The sequence below is a fragment of the Neodiprion lecontei genome, chromosome 5 (genome assembly GCF_021901455.1).
Source record: "Neodiprion lecontei isolate iyNeoLeco1 chromosome 5, iyNeoLeco1.1, whole genome shotgun sequence".
In the NCBI taxonomy this organism is placed as follows: domain Eukaryota; kingdom Metazoa; phylum Arthropoda; class Insecta; order Hymenoptera; family Diprionidae; genus Neodiprion; species Neodiprion lecontei.
In genome coordinates, this window is record NC_060264.1 from 25781111 (window position 1) to 25802995 (window position 21885).

General features: G+C 37.1%; 2 protein-coding genes across 4 annotated transcripts; one reads left to right on the forward strand and one right to left on the reverse strand.

Moving 5' to 3' along the window:
* The first annotated feature begins 485 nt into the window (after positions 1 to 485).
* Positions 486 to 18894, forward strand: LOC107218017 (ubiquitin-conjugating enzyme E2 R2). 3 transcript variants are annotated; one of them, XM_015655755.2, is made up of 6 exons: positions 486 to 1035; positions 1316 to 1491; positions 10334 to 10420; positions 15096 to 15193; positions 15473 to 15607; positions 16114 to 18894. In XM_015655755.2, the coding sequence occupies exons 2-6, from the start codon at positions 1318 to 1320 to the stop codon at positions 16334 to 16336; spliced, it is 717 nt and encodes a 238-aa protein (XP_015511241.1). In that variant the 5' UTR covers positions 486 to 1035; positions 1316 to 1317; the 3' UTR covers positions 16337 to 18894. The 3 variants fall into 3 exon arrangements, with proteins under 3 accessions (XP_015511241.1, XP_015511240.1, XP_046598384.1); XM_046742428.1 differs by having other exon boundaries at positions 555 to 573; XM_015655754.2 differs by having other exon boundaries at positions 486 to 1491.
* A 512-nt stretch (positions 18895 to 19406) lies between these two features.
* Positions 19407 to 21798, reverse strand: LOC107218018 (glutathione S-transferase C-terminal domain-containing protein homolog). The gene has a single exon (XM_015655757.2). It carries the CDS (start codon positions 21796 to 21798, stop codon positions 20077 to 20079), a length of 1722 nt encoding a protein of 573 aa, XP_015511243.1. The 3' UTR covers positions 19407 to 20076.
* Between the last annotated feature and the right edge of the window lie 87 nt (positions 21799 to 21885).

A 21885-nucleotide genomic window follows, 5' to 3' on the forward strand; every position in this document is an offset into this window, starting at 1 on the left:
GTCTCACGATGGCTCATTTTACGTCTCATTCTTTACGGAATCATAGGAAGTGTCTCCATTATTCACTTTTAGGCAAACGACATGCGAGAAATGTGGAAATAGTAATAACAGAAATATTAATAATGAATAAAATAGTTTAACACGTGTCCAAAACCACAAATTTTTTTGACGATTTTCGGGATATTATCGATAAGGGTAGGACTGCTACGCGATCCGATCTAAAATCGAGTCGGCATAGCAGTCACCGCAATTATCTTCCCGCCCTTCGGCACGCACAAGTCCGTAAGGCTAGCAATCTATACATCTTTAGAAACGGATACTATATTGTTTTTCGAAAGTAAAAAATAAGAAAACCGACAGTCACGCATCGCGATGCGCGGTCATTGAGAGCTTCCGTGAACCTCCGGCAGATAGCGACAGTCTGCCGATTGCGAGCCATGAAGCATCCAAAAAGGTGCGCGTTACGCATGCTCCATGATCGTGTAACGACAGCCAGCCTGAGGAGCAGACGCCAGCTGTTCAACGGAGAGAATCACATCGCGCACCACTGCTAGCTAGCTAGCCAGTATTGTTGTTCGTATAGTCACGTCGTCGTCTATCCGTCATCCGAGTCGCTAACGATCCTCGTACATCGCGTAATATATTCGTTGTTAAAAAAGAGACGTTGTGATTTTGCGCACGGTCGTTCATTTCTCGATTTTAACTGGTTAATTGCTTTGTTTCAAGTGGTCCGGCGTGCATGTGTGTGTGTTTGTTTGTGTGCATCAGTGTTGGGGAAAAATATATTCCCGTTGTTCACGCGTCGATAAAACATACATAATATTGCGTATCGGGGAAAGATAAATTGGCTAAAAAACATCGTCCCTTCGACGAGTGGCAACCCAAATAGCCGATAAGCCGAAACGTTTCGACACCTAAACTTTCCGATATCCCTGAGGGAAAGAGAGGAAAAAAAAGGAAAGAAAAAAACGCTGGCCATCGCGAGAGTTTTTACGAACCTGCTTGTGGCCTAGCAGCCGCGAAAAAAGCCGCAAGGTAAGCAGGAAAATACGGGAGAACACAATACTAATTGAGACAGACTCTGATTCTGCTCACGGATCGCGACGAGGCACAAAAAAATTCGTGGGAATCGGAGGCAGGAGTTTTATATTCTCGCGCGGTGAAATTCCCCTGGGTTCACCGTACACTGCAATCAGCTTTAACAACCGATAACCGTAGCGTTTAATAGAAATACATACGTCGTCGTTGAGAAAAAAAAGTGATTCGAGCGGAAGGCAAGAGAGCCCGGCACGTAAAATAAATCTCTCTTCTACAGGAATGGCGCAACCGACGAGTAGCGCGCTGAGGGCACTCGCTCTCGAGTACAAAAGCCTCCAAGAAGAGCCAGTCGAAGGATTTCGTGTGAAATTGGTCAACGAGGACAACATGTTCGAATGGGAAGTCGCGATCTTCGGACCACCGGACACACTTTACCAAGGAGGCTATTTCAAGGTTAGTAGTACGCATCTCTGCGTCGTCGTCTCGTTAGAGTCGATACTTACCGCTCACCCGTTACCTGACTAATAGTGTATTAAATTCGTTTCGACGAAAGGGTAACAAAGCGTAACGGTGTCTAAATAACCCTGTTACACTTTCCCATTCCCAGAACGCATCGCTCGCTGATCGCGACGACGAAATTTTTTCATGCATCCGTGTCACCGTCGTTCGCGGAATACTTTTTTCGATTGTAATTAATAATCGTCACATTCCTGTACTTACGTTATACGTCTACCTACGTATATTTATGATGCTGACATTGACTTCGTCAATAGCTCGGTTTTCTTTCCAATTTAACGAACGTCAAAGAACCTCTCTCGCAGCTTAGACTTAAATAGATACGTACCTCACAAAAAAATCGCGGTATTCGTGCAGTCTCTTCTGTTTTACCACCTCTGTGTATCCCAATTTATCCCTGCTCAGATTCACTGTTTTCTTCGCTATCGTCCGAAATACACTTTACCTATATTTATACGTCAAAACATGCGATCGGTGGGTAGTATATACGTATGTATCAACGATACGTACATTTGCGTGTACAAACCGTCGTGAGACTCCCGCCAGTTTTCAGGGTCGCGGTGTCTCTACCACTTGAGAGACAAAACAGAAAACAATGATACTTTTTAGTACTATATAACTGAACCGATGCGTATCGATTCACGTGCTCGATCGCAAATCGTACGTAATTATGCTGGGAATCGAACGAATCGAAAACATCGACGACGAGGCCTTTAAGATACTCGTTAAAAATAAGATAAGAGATGACACGCTCCGCTGCGTGTGTTTTTATTCTCCATTCTTCGGAGCATCGCTTTGCCAACGGGCTACAGGTATATTGCATATACGTACAATATAAATATAACCCACGTTCAGCGCAATAATAACCATACGTAGTCGATTTTGATGCGCGAAAGAAAAAGAGACGCGATATGGCGATGCAAGTAAATAAAGTAAAGTAAATAAATATAAACAACGGTAACGGCGAGCTCGTTTCGCAAGGATTGATAAATACGCCGTTTAGGCACACGGGTTAGAACGCCGATACCATCCTGGATGAAAAGTACACGTGTGTACTTTCCCGCCCGCACATATATACACATATATATGAATATATGTATATATTGTATTTCGCTCGGTCGCGCGGAGCGACGCTTTGTTGTTGCAATACCCTGTTGTGCTGGTAGATTATACGCTGCCTTTGCCTTTGCAACGTTCTCGTTTTCCGATCCCGCCGCTATATTGCACGCATTCTATCCGTCCGTAATTCACTGCGACAACAACGCGACACGGGATCCCATTTTTTCGCCTATACCACGTAATGTATTATCAAAGTAAATTCGAGTACCGATGGTTTTGACATCATTTTTGTTCAACCTCATCGTCAGCCATGTTTTTGGCCAATACCGCTCTAGGTCGCTGATGTTATCTCGGTGTTTTATGTAGGCCCGTGCCTTCTGGTTGGATGATTGGAAGCATGCAAGCTAGGAGCTATTAATAAGTTATAGGTAACGGCAATCTGTATATCCGCCTTCCCCGAGAAACGCAGAAACGTCAGAGATTTTCACCTATCCTTGTAGATGCCCCGCGGATTGTGGCTTCAGGTTGTTTTTTCACTAGTTGCAAACAGAGGGGACGAGAGGGGAGAGGGGGGGGGGGGGGGGGGGGTGAAAGTAACGCGAAACCCGTGAATCTTCCGGGTCTTACTTTCACCGTTTCTCAGGTAGACTCCGAGGACAAAATTTATATCTTGCAAACCCTTTTGTTTCTTCCTTTCTCTCTCTCTCTCTCTTATATTTCGTTCCTTACCTTTTTTCAGTTGACTCCGAAAGACGCGAAAACTAGAGAAACGAAATGTCGCGTTATTCGGAAAGAAAAAACGGTGCACCGATTTACCGTAATCGTTACTGTTCGCGGTAAAACGGGTCTTCTTTTTCTATATATATATATGTATATATATGTACGTATGTGTGTCTTTTGCGGTACCGCGGCCTAAGAGCAATTGCCAAAATCAGAAAGTCATCGATTTACATAAACGTGCTGAATGTGAACCGTGACGTGTTTCACCTGCGTTGAGAGAGAAAATTCGCACGCGACGATTGAGCAATTCACAATTTAACCCTTTGAGTCATGCGTTATTATGTTGCGTCAACTTATTAACAAGATAATATTTTTTCCTTTCTGGGGACGCTGATTACGAATATGAAATCAGATTTCAAAAATTCAAGATGGTGGATCCAATATGGCGGACGAGAATTTCGAATTTGATCGAATCCGGTTAAAAAAAACTGTATACAGAGGTTTTCGGGGTCGCTGATTGAATTCGCCAGACTGAATTATCAAGACCTGATTTCAGATTCGTAATCAGCGACCCCGAAAACCCTTGAACAGAGTTTTTTCTTCGGATTCGATCGATTTTGAAATTTTCGTCCGCCGTATTGGACCCGCCATCTTGAATTTCTATAATCCGATTTCAGATTCGTAATCAGCGTTTCCGAAAATGGATAATTTATGTAAAACATGTGTACAACGATCGACATTTACGTTATATCGCAATAATTACTCTTGAGTATTGAAAACCTATGAGCGTACTGTCAGAAATAGTAAAACATCGCAAAGAAATATGTTAAAAAGTTCACTAAATATACAAAAAAAAAATGGATATAATATAGGTGGTAAGAATACTTACCACTATGACTCAAATTGTAAGAATTGACTGAAACAATTCTTTCCATCTTCACGGTTAGTATCGTTAAATATTTAATTTCATTAGATCGTTTAATTTCATTCTAGAGTGCCTCTCGTTTCATTTCACAAGTCTATTTTTCTGCCGAATCAAACGAGGCAAACGTAGGATAAAGTCGGACGAATTTACCATATTTCGAACGATTTTGCAGCGATTTGTGACGAAGCATCGATAATCCAAGTTTTGCCTGTAACTCCGGCTTATCTATCTATCTTCATACTTTTAAAGAGCTCATTTTAGCTTAAAAACATAATAATATAACGAATAATATAACGTACGACTATTTCGTAATAAAGTTAATTTAAAAAAGAAAGTGCAATATACTCGTGTTTACGAATCGAGGTTTAAATACAGGAATTATAATCGCGAGAGAAAAAATTAGGAGGCAACAAGAAGCTTCCGCGATTTTACACCGCTACACTTTCTATCCTCCAGTCGTTGGTACGGTTCCCGTCTCACCGGACTCCGTGTAAATTCGAAAAGTATTGCAGAACACTGTTATAATCGGAAAGTTGAACCTATACACGTATAATAGTAAGCAAAGCCCGAGAGGCCTGGCGGAGCGGAGTGCGGAGTGGTTTAGAAAGCGTTCGATGGTGCGAAGCCGGATAATCATATCTCTACTACGTATATACCTAGCCATTTATTATACATACCCTGCCGCGTGTATATGTAAAATACACACTTTTGCGTGAGCTACAACGCAACGTGCGAACGAGCCGCGAGAGACGGCCGCAACATCCGTATATTTATCGCGAATTAATTAATACATGCTTATCACAACTTTCCTACCTTCGTGTGCCTCTGTCTTTTTCACCCCCTGTGTCCGATCTAATTAATGTCCTTTACGCATTTACGATTTCGCAGTCTAGCAGAAACGTTTTAGAGCGTAAAAAAAAAATGTCCGGTCATATATTCATGTGCGATAATGTTACTTGTTTCAACAATTGTTCGTTTTACTCTTCGTCGTCGGGCGGTGTATTGTAATTTCCCGTCTTAACCTTATAAAGCATTGATTTCTTTTTATTTATATTTTTCCCGTTAATCTGTTTGTTGCGCGTCGCGTTTTTTTTTTTTTTTTTCTATTTTTCATTTTAAATTCTGTTTTCGTTGAGATTCGTTGAAAACACTTCGCGTACGTATCCCTTCCGATTCGATATCCCAACATGTGTTCTATAAAAACACACGGAAACATTGTTGATCATATTATCATAGATCCTGCATCGTCGTTGCACTTTATATTTGTTACCATTCAGAATTTCGCCGTCTAGAGACGGAATATTGAATGTTATGCCCATGGAATTGTTGCGTTTGTTAGTCATGGTATTGAACTGCGACGGTTATTTAGTTCAGAATATTTTATCAGCGGTTTATCGCACGTGTAATTCGAATTCGAGCGTATCTGAATGAAATTCGACAGAAGTAAGGTCGACGAATGGACAATATCGTCGAACGTATACACCTACGTAATGCGGCCTTCCTTCTATCAAAAAACACTGTTACGAGCATTTTTATTTTACTTTTTTTTTTCCACCTTATTTATACACACAAATCAGCCTTCGGAATTATACTGTAGATTATTATAATCACGAACTCGGTGAATGCTCGGTTTAAATTCAAACCTTTAAACCAATCCTCTAGCGGAAAAAAAAAACATTCCCGAATCAATGAATTGTCCAACTGATCATATCGCAAAATTTAATAAGGATATTAATTTATACATTGTTGCAAGGTTTAATGATCTCTGCACCAAGGCTCGTATGCATACATATATGTATATATAAGTAGGTATGCAAAAGTATACGGCATTACAGCCAATGATCGTTAAGCATGCACAAGTTGTGAGATTTGATCATTGGCATGTTGACAATGACAATTATTATCACATGTCTACATATTTAAGACAGCAAAAATTGAATTTTTCATTCTTTACTCTCAAATGCACAAGATTCTATACGCAGTTTAGGGCGGTATAAAAAACATCATACGGTGATCTAAAGGACCTGCAGGTATTATGATAAGTAAGTGTGTCGGAGTGTCGAGAAAGTAGGCTATTCCTGGTGGGGGAGTCCCGAAGGATATTTGGGCCAGGGCCAACCCGCGATCAATACACGCTCACTCCGTTTACACACCGACAGGCGTCTGTCTATGCGTAAATAAATTACATCGTACACACACACGTGTAGACATTTTAAATTCGCTCCTCCTCCGAATGACATTTCATTGAAATATATACACGTATATAATCATTGAGAGTAAAAACAAAGTCGAGGATTATAAAATTGTGCACAGCTTTGGCGAAAACAATATCAGTCACCTACTATTTATGCAAACGTATATATATATATAGGTGTATAGACGTACAAGGTTATCGCTGGGAAGTCGCGTTATTGGCGATCGCCTCGCGGATTATCCTCGAGATCATTTCGCTGCTGTTGCTACTCGAAAGCGTCATTCCCGCGACATGAATTATTATTGTTATTATTATTATTATTATTATCCATACTTACGTATGATGTATGTTTATTATACATACACTGTGTAGCGGTGGACAATTTTATATTTCGTGTATGTACGCGTCTAGATTATAAACCTGTGATAGGTACTCTAATAAGCGTGTATATATATATATATACAGATAGATTAGATTTAGATATATATATATATATATATAGGATATCATGTATAGGTACATTTAACGATCGAAACTTATCACGGTCGCGTGTGAACAACTCTGAACAGAAGGCATTACTTTTCGTGTACATATGTTTTAACATATAGGTATGTATCACACATTCTATTGTATAGATTTTATTTTTTATTTTATTTTTTTTTCTTCTGATTTGCGATTGAAATAAATTACATCAATTATTACGTATCATTGAATCATCGGTGTTGGTATACGATAATCACGATGCGAAGTTATTTTTTTTAATCGAGGAGAAGAAGAGAGAAAAAATATTGGAAAACATGTTGTTGAATTGTTTAATTAATTTCGTACCGCGATTATATTGAGGTTGACGGACTGTGAAAAGAAGAAAAATAAAAACAAGTCAGGAAAACGTCGGTAAATAATCAGGACATGATTCTCTGTATGAAAAAAAGCCTTTATAAAACCTCGACATTGAATAATCAGGCGTTGTGTATTATGCACTTGAAGCGGATGCAATCATGCGGATATTCACGTATTGTATTGGGTGCAGAAAGGGAGGGAAGAAATTATTCATGTTCGATGTTGGTAATCTATTGCTACATTATATGTATCGATTTATTTATTATAAATGGCGGTGAAGTGGCAGAAAATAACGTTGAGCAAAACGAACCACAATGATTCCAGCGAATCGATTTACGGGACGAACTTTGACCTTAAAACCATCAGGATAATGCGTACGGTATATATATAATGCAATATTAAGTCTCGTCTCGCTGACGTAGGAAATTATATATATATATATATATACATATATTGTATATACAACGTTTCTAAAACATGTTTTAGTAACGATATAAATATCATACATTTATTTCAGTATGGAGAAAATTAATTTTTTATACTTACCAAAAAATCGTTACTTATCGCCAAATGAGTATCGTTACAATAATGACTTGGATATTATTGGAATTATTAAAAAAATTTGCTTTATAATTAACTGTGTTTAGTGTGATTACAGCTGCCAATGCTACAAATTCTAGTTCTTGCAACGTTGAATCTGTTCATTTAGTTTATTACGTTTTTTTAGTCAAGTAAAACTATGACATTAATTCATTGTTGCACCAACATCAAATTACCGCAATCGTTACGAAGCAATACGGTACAAGTGACCACTATAAAAAAAAAGTAACAGCACAGGCTAGATTTTCTGGTTACGGTTAAAAAAAACTCATTTGCACTTTACATCCCGGATTGTATTTTTCGAATATGGGGAAAAATAAAAATAGTGTCAGGACTGTATATAATAATCACAACTACTAGAAATTACTCTCTATGTAATTAAGCAGAATATATCTACTTGTATTTTGCAAATTGAAGTTAATAACGTTATCGTAACGATTCATGCTGAGAAAAAACCGTTATTTTACGATTTTTGAATTTTTTGAAATTGAGTAAACCGTAATAAATCGAAACACAATTATATTTTGAATCCTTAGTTCCGTCAAAAGCATTGTAAAATTAAGTGATTTTTGCCCAAATGTTTTGTTACGATAACCTAACTAACTTCAACCTCGTACACATTCAGTCATTCTATTCTGTAAGGTTGCGAAAGACTGATTTTTGTTATTTCCCCTCCCCCTTTCTATTGAGGGCGACAGATCGGGAACTGTCAGGAAATATCGTCAATCGGTAAAAGTCAGGGAAGTCAGTATTTTTTCTTCAATTATTTAATTATTTTTAAGTTATTTTCAAACTTTAACTGTGCTCCATAAATTCAGGTAAGCTAACTTTCGGAACTGGTATTGTTCAATCTCTAATTATTTCTGTGAAACAAAGCGATACCATATATTTTTTAATCTAAAATCACGTATTCAAGGTGTACAATTTTTGGTGCCTTTAGTCGTAAAAGCCATCCACTAACGTGACCTAAGTTTTGTGGAAAATGATCACAAAATTTAGATGTTTTTTGTTACGGGAAAAGTCGGGGAATTTCAATTGAGTGAAAATTGTAGCCACCCTGTTTACACTAACGTCGTTGTCCCAAGTTCAGCCTCGCAAATTACTCCCACTTTTCCATCGAATAAAATGAAAAGAGGTAGACGTGGCTTCGTACGGCGATATTTCTAAGAAGCGACCTTAGATCGAGCTGGCTTACATCCCAAATGTCCGGTGACATTGGCATGTATATGCGCGAAGCTGACATTAGACGACCGTGCATTGCAGGCCGATGTATAAAAAGGCGACTCTGACCTATAAGAATGCCGTATACATGCGGTATCGGTCCGACATCTTTTACCTACGAGCCTCGTCTAACTCGCAGTATATACACAGGCATAATATGTATACGCAGACACTCTATGCAATACACAGGGTATATATATATTATAATGCGGCAGTGGCAGCAGCAGCGGCGACTAATCGATTGGTCGGAAATGGTCCTTGGCCCGTTGGCCGATCCGAAGTTACATGAAGGCAACTGTAATACTTGTGTATATGTATAATATCCGTGCACATGCATGCATACGAATTATTACGTATGTACACTTGGTGACAATGAATCTGCGACGGATCATTTTTTACACCGGACAGTTACGTTGGCGACACTGAGAAACCTACAGCGCCACAGTCGGCCGAGCGCGGAACTAACTCAATCTCAATAAACGTAACGTAACCCATGACCGTCGAATCTAACCTTGGAATACGTGTCAATCCAACGAGTAATTATCCCCGTGGTATCGTTTAAATCATTAATTGAATAATTTTCAAGGAATTGGCTTTGCAGAATATGAGTATATTTTATTTATCGCGGTTTACTAAATTTCAGCCATTCCTAAAGGTGCGACGTAACGATTGTCCCTAATCCACGCATCGTTACAATAACGCTACTAACTTCGGTCTCGTAAAAATTTAACTGACTCATCTTGACACGTTTAGCTACCCACTTTTCAATTTTCATCTTTCTCTGACCACTGATTCGTTTTGCGATAGAACTTCCTTAAGTTGCAAATGTCCCGCGCCGCTGCTGCGTGACCGTTAAATTCAAAAATAGCACCGATTCTCATCCCTACGGCGACGAGGTTCGCAACACGTGCGCTGCTGGTTAACGTTCGTTTCAGGCTAAATCACTGGCTAATTTTATACCTGGATGTCAACGACGCGTGACTTCGTACATATGCGTCTATGCATGCATGTGTATAATAATATGTTGCACACTCTTTGCCGATTCGTCAAACTATCCTTTAATCGGACCGCATCTTGTCACGATGCATTCTCACCATAATTGTTTTGCTATAGGGTTCAAAATTATCATAATTCATTTCTTATTTTCATTCGTCGACTTCTTTCCTCATCCGTGATTGACCGATGATTTAACGCTTGTATTTTTCATTTTCACGTTTCAGGCACACATGAAATTTCCACCTGATTATCCGTACAGTCCACCGAGCATTCGATTCATGACAAAGGTCTGGCACCCAAATGTATACGAGGTAAGAAATACTTTTGATCATCAATTTTCCTGAAAATTGTTCATTCCATATATACGCCGGTAACCTTCTTAAGTTCTTTTTTTCCTTCTGATCGATCTGTTGCATAATTTGTTAAACGTGCTACCAATGTATACATTGGGCAGTCCCTCATTTCGGGTGTTGTAATAATAATTAAAAAACAATTACCTAATTTTATCATATTTTTACCTCAACTCCAACACGTGTTTCGAACACATTCTAAGTATATATTTCATTGAAAGCGTAATAATGTTCAAAAAAATGCCTAACTGCGAGGTTTTAGTAGGCATTAAGTGCTATTATCTGAGAAAAAGTTCACATCCATATTCCAGTCAATCTACACGAAATGCACACCCTCGGAATCTGACGTTTTTTTTTTTCATTTAGAAGAAGTGCAATTTGTCCTCATTTACCTGGTATGATGATGTGCTTTTTTTCGCAGATAGTAGCACTAATCCACACTAAAACCACGCAGTTACGAATCTTTCTAAACATTATTACTCTTACAATAAAATATATTCCCAGAATGTGTCGGAAACACGTGTATTTTAAATGGGGAAATCCACCCTGTCGGTAACACGGATCAGAGTTGACGTAAAAATCTGTAAAAATTAGGCAATTGCTTTTGAATTATTTGAATTTGATTTGCGGGGGTTAGCGAGAAAAAATTCGTCAACATCCTAAACCAGGGACGCCTTGGTATACATGTATATTACACGTGTGCATAACATGTTTATAATCCTGATAATAGCGCACGTGGCGTATTTCTCTGATACAAAGTCTGAACGTATATTGATGCTGTGAATAACAATAATAATAATAATACCAATAATTGGTGGAAAGTGCTGAAACGTGCCGGCCTCCGCACGAGGCGCAAATCTCGCACGTTGTCGGCTGTCGGCGATCAGAATTTGTGTCTGATCTCAACACGAAACCGTGAACGTGACGTCGGTTAGACGCGTCACGTGGCGATGTTGTTTTCGATACTTTTAATGGGTTTCTTTAGTCGGAAGTCACTGATTTGAAAGCTGATTTTTTTTTTTTTTTTTGTGTTTCGTACGCTTGTAGAGGTTCGCCAACATTTACGTTATCACAAAAGGGAAAAGGGAAACTTTCGCCATTACGGCAGAATAATATAATTTACATGAGTTGAAATCTCACCTTCCTACAGACGATGATAAAGAAGTCTTTTTCTGGAATATTAAATACGGTTCCTTTTATACTCTTCGACAGAATTTTGCACGTTTCGTATGTTTCGCATTCAGTAATATCATACAAATTAATATTATACAACTTAACAAACATGGTGAAAGACGTGTTTCGATATTTGAATAGACGTGATTTCATTGGATGAAGAATTTAAAAAAATACTCCGCCGTGTTTGGTTAACATAAGTGAACAAATCATTTCTCTGTTTATGGAATTCTGTAGTGTCTGGCAGTCACGCTAGCCATAGACAATTAAAAAAAAGAATTATGTGGGAGTTCCATCTCGTCCGGAACACTTTTCTGCGCATCGGTCAACGATTTTGACGCCACCCGACATTTCGGTGCTTGGCTGACTGAAAACAACTATTTTAGACTCCTAGGTCGTGATGTAGCATTGCTTGAGAGATCTTGACCTTTCAACATTATTAAAAAAAAAAAAAAAACGAACGTTTGTTGTGTACCGAGAGATTTGAACTTGTATAACTTGGCTCCCTGTATCCGGAAGAATATCTTCAAAACTGATTTACGAACTCGAAGGACTCGTCTTTTAGGCCGTGTGATTGGAAATTTTTGAAAAAAAGGTTTCAACTTTGATATTTGCCAATAGATGTTGATTTTCATTCTTTTACTGGAAGGGCATAATTTTTCTTCACGAAAAATTTACCGTACTTAACTCGTTCCCTACTAAAGAAATCCTATAATTTGTGGTGGGATGTTCCTCTTTTTTTGTTACTCCCCAATCATTTCATTTCCTCATCATCGGACATAGCGCATTCATTTTCATTAAAAAAAAAAAAAAAAAAAAAAAATCTATGTATGTAAACATCTCGAGCATCACGTCCAAAGCTCAAGTTGGTCAAATTTTTAGGAAACACAATTGATTCAAAATTTTGGGTCGTTTTGGATTAGCGGAGGATCAAAATCTCAAATACCATCAAAATCGATTTTACACGTGAGTTAATCCTTGGACAATTCAGAAGGCCAGACATCTATCTCTCTCTCTCTCTCTCTCTCTCTCTCTATTTTTCGCGCTCATCGTCCTCGACAAAGAAATCAGATAAGGTACAGAATGTATTAGGCGATTACGCTGAGGCCACGTACCTATAATAACCCAGGTCATCAACCAGCTAGCCAGCCCGTCATGCCATTCCATCCTATAAATTCGATTCCTCCGTATTCCTTTTCCCTTCTTGTCATTCCTTTATTTACAGCTTTTCACATCTTTCTCTTTGCCATGTTTCTCGACGGAAATTTTTGTCCGCATACAGTAGCAGCACGAGCAGTTCTCTTCTTATTCCATTATGCAGGCTGTCTTGCTACCGCTCTCCCTCACTTTCGGAACTGACGACGACGACGACGACGACGACGACGACGACGACGACGACGACGAGAAACGGACGAGGTGGTTCTTCGTTCAAACTTATATTATACTCATGTGAGAGGGCAATGGCCCCTCCAGTGCCGTACATATTATTACGAGGGTCGAAACAAACTGCCTCTCAGTGGAGACCGACCTTCGTTGCGGGGTCAATCGCGTTTCGTGTGTCGTTTGCTCGTAGTAATGAAAAAACAAATTGATTAATTATACATTGTATTGATCCTAGGGAAAAACCAAGGCAAACTTCTCTCCTTCCACAACTCCTCCTGTTATTTATTTATTTATTTTTTTACTTCACGGCTCATGGCTCATGACTGTGTAAGAGTAGTCTTGTTTTTTTTTTTTCGTTTGTTAAGTAATTTTAATTACGTTAACAAATGGTGATTCGCTGCGTAGAATGATCCGAGACGGCGTGGCAGGAAAATTAATTTTAAATAGGAATCGATCGATCGATTGGGGGAGGTTTTAGTAGGGATATGTATACACCTCCATTATCCTTGAATAATCACGATTTCAGTGTATATTACTTAGCGTGTCTACGTTTTTAGAAAATTGAAACATTTCTACGTTGGGTTATAATTTATTTTCTCAAAGTGGGAGAAAGGACCAAACGAAAATTTGAGACGTTAAACCTGAAAAATTTTGAAAAACCTGAAACAATTGCTACCTGATTGAATACGACTTATTGCGATCTCTCGAAAAATCGAAAATATTTCGAATTTTACATAGTAATCAGGGATAAGGTAAATAGTACGACGGGGAAGGCGTTGACTTAAAAAATGACAGTTGAAAGAGGTTATTATACGTATTATATGCGGATTAATTATCCAAGAAATATAAAAATTGAAATGAAATTAACGGCGCTTGATAAATTGTCTAAAAATAATTAAATTTCACGTTTTACGTACGAAAAAAAAAAAAAAAAACTATACCTTATACGTTATATGCATCGTGTAACGAACGAATAAAGGCTTTGTGATTTCCTCATCATTTGGCCTCCATCCAGAATGACGATGACGTTCTACCTATTTGATGATGTGCGTATGCATGCATGCGGTGTCTGAAAGCTTCGCTCCCTTTCGCATTGCTCTGCCACGAACAAAGAAATATAACCGTTAATTCTTTCGCCACTATTTCCAGTCAAAGTTGCCACCGGTAAAAATGTTCCCTAAAAAAAAAAAAGTAACCAGACGCAGAGCTATGCGTAACATTATAAATAAAAATGGAATTTATACGGTAAGAGAAAACTGGAAAGTAACGGTTTAGTTGAGATACGCAATGGTCAAGATTATCTTCGGATACTTAGCTTTATAGTAAGTAAAAAAACACTGTAGACGGTGAGAAGAGAAAAAATAATGGTACAGCGAGAAAAAATGAATTAGCAACGTTTTGTTTGATCGATATCGGAAATAAACAAAACAAACCTACAACAACCACGGACTTTCGTTGAGTGTATGTGTCACTCAAAAAACATCCCACTGTCTCTTAGTTTGTATCCACCTCTACTACAGACGATGCAATTTGAATATTGAAAACAAAATTCAAGTTTCCATCGTTGACTAATAAGACTCGTTAAAAGATTCATTTAATTCACGTTTCTGATAAAATCATTATTTACCAGTTTCAGGAATGTCTGAGATGCAGTAAATTATAATAAGGAAAAATATATTCATATTTGAAAAACTTGGCTACATCAAAGTCACTATACAAATGCAAAATAGTGATTTTTCTTCTGCATGTTTCGTTACGTTAACGTTACTAACTTCAGTCTCTTAGACTTCATCAGGCTGAAGTATGTAACGTTAATACAATGATGCATCTTTAGAAAAGTTCGTTATTTTGCAACTCTAGGATTACCTAAAATTTACCAAACCCTTAATACAGCGCCAACAAACTCAGATTTTGTAAATCCAACTTTTCCAGTTATACCAAATGTGCGAAATAGTAATTTTTTGTTTCAACATTGCTAACTCCAGCCTCGTAAGATTTCCCAGCGCGTTTTTATCAAAACTCTAGATATGCATCTTGTATGTGAATAACGTATAATATTTACCACTATATATTTTTTCAGAACGGAGATTTGTGCATATCGATTCTACACCCGCCAGTCGACGATCCACAGAGCGGAGAACTACCGTGCGAAAGGTGGAACCCGACGCAAAATGTCAGGTGGGCTTTGCACCGGGGAATTCCTTTATTCTCATACACACTCCATACTCGTACTATACATAGACATTTTAGTACCCCGCGCATAGTTCAGCTTTCATGCAAGGTATCGCATAGCCCTGTTATACTTACCTACCTACCTACCCCGTAGGTCGCCCAGAGCCGCTACAAGAACTAGACGACTACCTACCTTTTTATAATTTTCGCTTCATTCTTTTACACAACTATTTATTGTTATTATTTATGTTTAATTTATGAATATTCTTCTTCTTCGCAATACAGGACGATCCTCCTCTCGGTTATTTCACTACTGAACGAACCCAACACGTACAGCCCAGCAAACGTCGACGCCTCGGTGATGTACAGACGTTGGCGCGACTCCAAAGGAAAAGACAAAGAATACGAAAATATTATCAGGTAAGCGGGGTACGTCGAGTCATCTCCGGATGATACGGCAAATTAATTAAAATCGTGATCGCATTTTAATACTGTATAATTATAAATTCATTTACAATATTTTTACGAAATTAAAAGGTGTACAATGTCTTGACGTTTTATGTAATCGAAAAGCTTGTAATACATACCGTATAGGGTTTTATAACTCGTGGGCGCATTAGTGTACTGATAAGACCAGAACGTTATTTTTTTAGAGAATTGAATGCTCTACAAAAACGCTCTGGCTATCGTTTTACGATGAATCTACGCTTTCAAAACTTATTTTAAGGTCCTTAAACACCTTTCGACCTTACGGAACAATATTTTGCACTTGAATTTTGAAAAAAAAAAAATAGTCAGTTTTTTAGATAGTCTAAATTGTTGTGAAACAATTCATCTATCCATCTATGATATTGCTTTACTCTTCAATCTTACTTTGTTTGATGTCTCACGTGTTCTTCTTGTTTCCACTCTTTGCATGATTTTAGGAAACAAGCCCAGGCGGCGAAAACAGAGGCAGAAAAAGAGGGTATAGTCGTGCCGTTAACGCTCGAGGATTATTGCATTAAGACGCGAGCACGACCGGCAGAACAACAGCTTGACATGACAGATTTTTACGATGACGAATATGAGCTGGACGACGACGAGGACGATCAGCTGAGTGCGAGCGATTATGAGGATGGTGACGACAGCGGAAACGGAGAGTCGTGATCCATCTCTTGAAGACTAAGAATCACAATAACAATAATAATGATAATGAAACGAATAATAATAATAATGATAATAATAACAAGCAGAAAAAGGAGGAGGAGACGAAGACGAAGACGAAGTAGACGAATCTGAAGAAGAGTCCAAACACCAATTATATATTTAAAAAAAAAAAAAAATTCATATATATATATATATATATAAATAATGATTATGAAGATGATGAAAAAAAGAAGATGGAAAAAAATCAACCACATACACAAACACGCAAACACACACACGTAATAAAAGTTTTAAAAAACGTATGTATATCTTATTGATTAACGGATAAAAATAAAATACCGATCGAAAATAGGTTCCATTCTCTGCAAGAAATGGGTGTAGATTATACGTGCTATGTATTGCGGTGATTATTATTGTTATTATAAAAGCGAACGCCAACGAGCATTATATCGCTCAAACATCAAAATTTATTTCAATTTCAATCGATCGTCGGTTACGAAATTCATCTTTCAGTCTCGTTCTTTTTTCGTTTTTTTCATTTCCTTCGTATCCTACCGTTTCTATCGTTCGAAGCATTATGAAATACGTTGATAATAAAACGGATAGTCATTACGTATTATTATATGTTGTTATAAAAAAAAAAAGGATAAAATCCTTGTCGCGGATAAAGAATGTGTAATCAAATTTAAGATATGATTTTCACGTCAATGTAAAAATTATGCGCGCTGCGGATAAAGCGGTGATCTCGAGAGAACATTCGTGATCTTGTTACATAGATTTCGTCGATTGTAACGATAGAGTGACGTGTAAATGAATAAATGAATTATTTGATTATCTAATTGAATATAAACACACACACACACACATACACGCATATATAACACCTGTCGACCTTAACATTTCATTTTTATATCCTGTCGTAAAATAAAATTAGTTTCACTTTTCTTTTTTTCTTTACAACGTCGGTTTCCTTGTTATCACTTTCTCTCCTTTTATTCTATTTTTCTTCGGATAAATAAATCTACAAATTTACGTTAAGCAAGGCTGTGTAGATCGTTTGATGAATAATAAAATAAGTGAATATATTTAACAGAAAAGGGGAGAAAAAATAAAAATGGATGTAGGGTCGCTAGGTGGTGGTTTAAACCGTCGATATACAGATATATACAATACAAAATATACTTTTTTTAAATACGCATAAATAAAAATTATAACGCTCGTGACTCGAATATCGCGATCTATAATATGTATGTATATGTATCTCTATAGTAAGCTGAGCGTCGGTTTGATGCGTTGTGAAAATCAAACGTAAAAAATGTAAAAAAAAAAAAAAAAGAAAAAAGAAGAAAAGGGCACCTAGGCTTGTGTTGCGACAAAGCACATTTCGGTATATCTTTGGAGTACATATATATAGTTATGGTAAATACGTTATACATACATCATAAAAGAAATTGATGCTAAAATTAAAAGATATAGTGTAAAGAGACGTAAAACATACCTACCCTAGAGATAAATGATGTGGTAAATATTTCGTATAATTCGTTGTATAATACCGATTGCGTTCGCGGCTCGGACGTACGGATTTTTATTTCGCGTTGAGGAAAACAAGAAAAAAATTAGAAAGCATGAATCATTCATCATTGTTATTAGAAAAATGTTGAATGAAAAACTAGACAACCGACAAACATACTTATACGCATATACCTATATTATTCTTTTCATTAAATAAACTAGTCATGCCCGGTGTGTCGTGCGATTTTAATATCCAATATGTACTCTTGTTTTTTTAAGAATTGTTGCATGAGCAATACAAAATCTGTCATGCTATACATCAATGAAACGTTGAAATTATCACATTTTCTTATTTCTGCAGGGATATTTATCGAATTTGTTTCCATCACTTTCCTCTCGTCCTTAGTGGCTATGTACAACAACGTTCTCAATTATTTTATAGATAAAACCATCCAATCTACCTTACACGTTTATCCATGGAACATTAACCACAATCCTGAAAAAGATAACAGTAATTATAACAATAATAGTTGTGATATCGTTACTATATGCGTCTGGTTTTCCTTTTATGATTTCTTGCTACTAATGCTAAAACGATTATCAGCTGTCTCAAACACCATATATGGTGTATACACATACATGTACAATTTATTTTTATTAGTTTTTTTTTTTAGTTTCTCTCATTTTTCGAACAACCTAATTTATTGCGTGTTTTTCTTTCTCTTCAATTTCTTCCTCTTCACTATCATGTATTGAAAGACGACGAAGAACAGACAAGTTGTTCGTCTCTGGCTAACAAAACCTGCGTCCAGATTATTATTAATATTATTATTAATGTTTGTAATATTGTCATTACTATCCTCGTCAAAACATTGTTATTATTCTCTAGTCGGTTGAATACCTAAAGAAACCAACTAGAACAAATTTGATAAAAAAGAAAAGAAGAGAAAAAAAAAACATAAATACTCTTTGTGCTTAGCCATCGATATAAGGTGTCTCGGTTGTACAATTGCTTACGGCTTGGCGATAAAAGTATAATTTACGATTAAAAATTAAAATACTGTATATGCCTGTATAAATAATTACGTGCATACATAGTTATGCGTAAATCATGCGTACGCGCGAGCCAAAGTAATCAAATGCGCGTTTTTATTTGTAATGAGAAAAACAAGAGAAGAAATTTTTTTTAGCGGATACTTTAATGTGAAACAATAGGTACACATTCAACGTTAGGTTGGATGTTATAACGAGTATAAGGATTTAGGTAACGATGATAATTTCGCGGAATGATTCTAACGAGAATGAAAATAAAGATGGAAAAGAAAATGGTTAAAAACCACTTAAAAAAAAAAAGAAAAAAAAACTACATAGTGAAAATAGTATAGGATATTGAATTGAATTAATATTATAATATGTATGAAATATCAACGTCAACGATTTAATTTATTTAGTCATCTTTTTGACTTAATTTTAAATAAAGCGGAAAAAGAAATAAAACATTTCAGTTCAACACGGCAAAAGTTGTTCTTTTCGTCGCTGTTCAAACGTATTTTTATAAGAAATAACTATTGTACAGAATTAAGCATACATATGTGCACGAATACGTCGAATGAGTTTGCACATTGTGAGACAGTAAAGAGAAATTCAAAGATAAAATATATAAACGCAGACAAATGTGGAATATGAACTTATATTGATGTGATAATTGAGGAAAGTATAATAATTGAATTTATAAAAAATTTTGAACAGCGATAAAATAATGAATTAGTTATTCCTACTGATTGTTTTTCACATACATACGTGTTTAGGTATTAAAAAAAAAAAGAATATGTATCGTGATTTCTTCACCATATTTTCATCAACGTTTGGTGGTTATTATTATTACTATTATTCATTATTGTATTATCAAGTATTTAGATGAATGTTTGCAGCAGTAAAAAAATCGATAACGTAGAGGAGTGTCAACAGCATACTGACAATTCATAGTGTAATTTAAAAATACTCGTGTATTTATCATGTTTAATATCGAGATTTCAGTTTTAATAAATATATCGGTCTACATATTATTTGTACAATAGAATCACGCAATATACATTTTAGTTAAAACACAAGCTAATCTTGCTAAGGCAAGCCATAAAAAATACACCGTATTGTATGGAAGGTAAAATATACCATTTTATTTTAATACTTATATAAATATGAAAATATGTTACAAAAGTCGATAGTTACTAAGATTTTATTTCAGGGATTCCAACTAATAGGTGATTTTTTGGTGTACAATTTTCCGGGACGAGTTTAGCAAGGTGAACGATATAGTTGAACTGTTCGGCATGTAATTTTCGATCTGTGTCAATGATTGACATGCACTTATATCCCTGATCTGTTTTAGCATTATTTTCATCGTGAGTTTGGTCTGCCGAATGTCCCAAGACCAGATAACTCCTTGGATCAATTTTACTCTTAAATAAATTGCTCCTTGGGTACTTTATATGATGGCAATCGTGTACGCTGCCGTAACAGCAGGGACAGCAGACAAAGATCGCATTCCTGCTTACGCAGTGTTCGATAACCAGGTCCGTCGCCACTCCGCAGGCATGGAGAGATACACCAATGTCAAAGTGTCCCTTGTAATAGTCCAGATTACATTGATAAAATCTAACATTTGTTAACTGAAGTTTCTCCACCCTTTTCTTGGCTCTGTTTAAACTCTCCTCTTTATTTTCTAGCAAAACTACTTCGCAGTTGGGCATCAAGTAGGCTATCAATATCCCCAGATGTCCTCCGCCAGAGCAGAAGTCGACGACTACATCCCCTATTTTTGCCAATGCCATTACAGGCCTGCACAAATTTTCTAACTGCTCAAACTTACGCTTCAGTCTCGTTTCGGGCAATGCACCTCCCTCTGGCGTTGCTTCAAACGGGATTTCATCCCAGTTCAATGTCATTTCCGATCCAAACGGTTCCGATGCAAGCTCGATGCTGATGCCTAGCTCACTGATTAATGCAAATGAATCATCTATGTCAACTTGCTTTGTGTAAATGCGATTACGAGGCTTGTATCGCTTTGGATCGCTCTTATACAGGCTATGGTTTTCAACGTCGGGAAGAACATAGCTGGTAACCCGGTTCTCAAAGCTCGGAGATTCCAAGTGTCTTAAACATCTCAAACTTTCAGATATCATTTCACTCGAAAGCATCCTCGTGTACCACTTTGCTGTCAGTGGTATGAGTTCTAACAATTCACATCTCAATGCGTGGAGTGTAAAAAATGTGTGGATGCAGACAAATATTATGATATCCGCCAATGTGATTTGAGATCCCTCCGCATAAATGTGTTCTGGTATTTTATCCCTGTTACCCGTCATAGTGCCATTGATGGAAAATTTTTTCGACATTGTATACTTGTACAAATTGTGCAATCTCACTGGCTGCGACATATGACATTCAAATCTTGCGATGCTTTCAGGAATCTCATTCGTATCGCTACTTGAAGTTTGACCATGGATAGATTTCAGGGTCGAGATTAAATCCACCTCGCAAAACTTTGTCCAGATACTCGACTCCGAGCAGGCCAGCAAACATGCATCCTTAAATCCTAGTAAGGCTTTGCTGTAGTGCAATGGCGTTTCAAAACACCTACTTTTTACTATTTGACGTAGGGTCGCGCAGAGCCCAGCCACACATGTCGTCTCGTTAACTATTACGTTTGGAAGGTCGCACGTACTCGCATATCGTGGTAATTTGTCTACTTCCATAACTGTGTAAGTAAACCCGGACAGATCAATAAAATTAGACCGTTCCTCATTGCGTGTTTTTTTTGTTACAACCAAGTTAATCGATACGCGAGAATCACAGTATTTTATCGTGAACAATGTTATTATGGTCTCTATCGGGGCGAGGCACAAATCTGCAATGGAATGAACCTCCAGGAAAAGCTGGTTGGTTTCCATAGTCCTTTTTTTTTATATCGTGTACGATAGTGTCACAACTCTTGAAAGTCTGAATGCTACAGAAATGCAGTTCAAATTATACTATGT

What these genes read in the sequence shown, in the direction of transcription:
- LOC107218017 (XM_015655754.2), top strand. Translation starts at nt 1,318, where the DNA reads ATGGCGCAACCGACGAGTAGCGCGCTGAGGGCACTCGCTCTCGAGTAC. An exon ending in GGCACCCAAATGTATACGAG is followed by an intron (nt 10,421 to 15,095) that starts GTAAGAAATACT and finishes ATATTTTTTCAG; the next exon opens with AACGGAGATTTGTGCATATC. An exon ending in AACCCGACGCAAAATGTCAG is followed by an intron (nt 15,194 to 15,472) that starts GTGGGCTTTGCA and finishes TTCGCAATACAG; the next exon opens with GACGATCCTCCTCTCGGTTA.
- LOC107218018 (XM_015655757.2), bottom strand. Translation starts at nt 21,798, where the DNA reads ATGGAAACCAACCAGCTTTTCCTGGAGGTTCATTCCATTGCAGATTTG.